Genomic DNA, 3,094 nt, shown 5'->3' on the forward strand with positions numbered 1-3,094 from the left:
AAAACAAGAGACCGGCTCGGCTCAAGTAATATATATATATATATATATATATATATATATATATATATATATATATATATATATATATATATATATATATATATATATATATATATATATATATATATATATTTGTGTGTGTGCATGTATGTGTGCTTGCATGTATGCTTGTATATATAAGTATGCATGTATGTATATGAATAGATGATTGTATAAAAGTATATTAGCACCTAGACTATTATATATGCAAATTAAATAATTATTAGAACTGAGAATGCAGTTTCAGTTTTTGAAGGAGTGAATTTATGGTGTAGCAAATATATCATATGGTAAAGGCTGTTTACCGGGGACAGATAAAAGCGTAATCCCTCTCCAGTTATTGCAATCGGTGAGTTTTCCTTCCTTCGAGAGCTTGACGATTACACCCTGTTGCCAATCCTCTGGAACCCGGCTGTCGTCCAACATACATTTAGGAGGGCCGTCAGATGTTCGACGACGGGATGACCTCCGTGTTTCAGCATCTCCGCCACTACCATATCTAGTCCCGGCGCATTGTTGTTCTTCAGGAGCTGTATCACCTCCACCGTCTCGGCCGTCGTGATCTCATACGTGTTCACTGCCAGATCGTTATCGGGGATCGATGGGTCAAGGGCAAAAGGGTCCGCAGGTGTTGGCTGTTTGGGCCTTAAGGTGTTCGACCCGTCTTCTCGCTTGATCTTCGACACTCAGTAACGCCTTCGCGTTCTTGTCCTTGATAGGCACCCCTTGTCCGCTTCTCGTTCTGGTAAGGTTACGTACGATACGGTATAAAGACTTCGTATCATTTCAATCCACCGCCTCCTGCGCCTCTTGACTCCTTTGTTCCAACTAATCATGCTTGTCTTTCCGACAGCTCTTCTTCACTCTTCGATCCAGTGTCTGATACGTCTCCGATGCTTCTTGCTGGGCTCCGTCCGTTTGCGCTAGGTTCCGTTGTATTTCAGCCTTTCGTCTCGCATCGATCAGGATCCACGTTCGATCTTGGATCCAACGCTCCTTGTATGCGCCACGGCGTTTGCCGATGGTCTTTTCGGCACTTTCGATAATTGCCTCCTTGCAATAACAAAAGGGGGATTACGCTTCTATCTGTCCGCGGAAAGGTCTTCTGTATCGTCCTGTTAAGACGGCTGCAACGGGCGGTTGATGAGAGGCTCCGAGAACAAGTCAGTTTTCGATGCGGATGGTCGTGCAATGAACAAATCTTCAAGTTGCGCAACATTGTCGAACAAAGCCTGGAATATCAGTAACGGCAACTAATCATTTTCATTGATTTTGTCAAGGTATTCAACAGCGTACACCGGAGTTCGTTGTGGTGCATCGCTCGTGACTTCGGCATTTCCGAGCGTTCCGTCGATGCCTTTCGGAGCCTTTACCGCGAGGCTATAGGTGTTGCGTTCGAACGGAGACGGGCTACACCGACTACTTTGCCATTGAGACCGGTGTACGGCAAGGGTGCATTCTATCCCCTCTTCTATTTCTCATGACGATCGACTTCGTCATGGCAGGGGCGATGCGCCAACGCGGATTTGGGAATCCGTGGTGTGGGTCGGGGCGCCTGACTGACCTCGACCTCGCCGATGACATCGAACTCTTCGGAGCGACGAAGAATGTCATTTGCACAATGACAGAGAGATTGGAACGGGAAGCGGCCAAGATTGGACTCCGCATAAGTGTAAACAAGATGAAGATCATGAGGATTGGATATGTCGATGGGACCAACAATGGCGTCCCCTTGATGATTGGACTCAAAACTCAAACCCATCTGGGTAGGCAGGGCGATCTCCACCAAGACCAAAGTATGCCCCTTCAAGGACATCGTCATACTATCGGCAATATACGCGGCGGAAACGTGGAAGACATCAGCAGAGATCGCGCGAAGGTTCAATGTATTTCAGCTACGATGCATCTGGCGGATACTGCGAATATCATACCAGGACTACATCACCAGCGTTTCGCAAACCATGTCCTCCGATTACCATCGTCACGGCATGCGAATAAACAGCCATTCTGTGGAAGTCACCGCATAGGCAAGAGAAAACAAGGGCGACCAAAAGCGACTTGGTGCCGCACCTTCATCGATGACCTCAAAGCCATTGACATTTCATGGGATGAAGCTGAAATCGCCGCGGCCAACCGACCACTGCGCTACACGGCGTAGGAAGACTTAAGACTAAGAAATCCTATATGTCCATCATTGTATGATATACGGAAGTCTGTATCATATAATGATACCATAAGTATAGAAGCCATAAGAATTGCTATTAGCTGATAATCAATTAATTCTTTTTATAAACGTATGTAGCATTTATTGGTAGAAAGCTTTATATGTATTAATATATTTATTCATCTCTCATTTTGCGAAACTTTCTATGCATTCTATATATTTAGGTATGTATAAAAATAAGAATTGCATACATAGGTACAAGTCTGTATGGATTCAGTCAATTGAACTTTCAGCTAACTTACTCTTGCCACTTATTTTATATTTTATATACTTATTTTCACATGCAAGCAATGAAAGATAAATACCGTTCTATATCATATGCATTTGGGACGAAGGAGGGTCCTTTAATCCGGAACAGGTTCTGCAATGCAGAAATTTGTAGGTATATATTGCACTACATTAGTCTAAGGTTACATATGTTGACGGGAGATTTTAGAGAAGTTTCAGAAAAGTAAATAAACAAAATAAGCGTAATTATTATTATTTTTTTTTCAGAAAAATAATCAATGTTGCTTTTCATGCTGCAATATATTATTCATTCATGTAATTAAAACTAAACTTCATAATAGATCACATGAAGAATGAGATTCGTTATTAAAAGTGGCCTGGATTATATTAATTATGTTAATGTTTAGTTATGTAGATAATTTTCTTAGGAGCAGCAAATAGTTTGCAGAAACGGTAGAACATCAAATTAAATTTTCATCAATTATATCCAGGAAAATAACTATTATTAATTGAGTAGTATTGATTATATCGGCTCTACCACCCGTTTAGAAAACGTGACGGTCTTACAAAACGTGCTCATATCTAATCAATATGTTTGAGAGA

The 3,094-nt window shown here is 41.7% G+C and overlaps 1 protein-coding gene across 1 annotated transcript; it reads left to right on the forward strand.

The window, feature by feature from the left end:
• Positions 1-1,537: 1,537 nt before the first annotated feature.
• On the forward strand, positions 1,538-2,197 carry LOC149137679 (uncharacterized). The gene has a single exon (XM_089349903.1). The coding sequence runs from the start codon at positions 1,538-1,540 to the stop codon at positions 2,195-2,197; it is 660 nt and encodes a 219-aa protein (XP_089206029.1).
• Positions 2,198-3,094: the final 897 nt, after the last annotated feature.

This window comes from Octopus bimaculoides, chromosome 1, assembly GCF_046866305.1.
Source record: "Octopus bimaculoides isolate indiv1 chromosome 1, ASM4686630v1, whole genome shotgun sequence".
Taxonomy (NCBI): domain Eukaryota; kingdom Metazoa; phylum Mollusca; class Cephalopoda; order Octopoda; family Octopodidae; genus Octopus; species Octopus bimaculoides.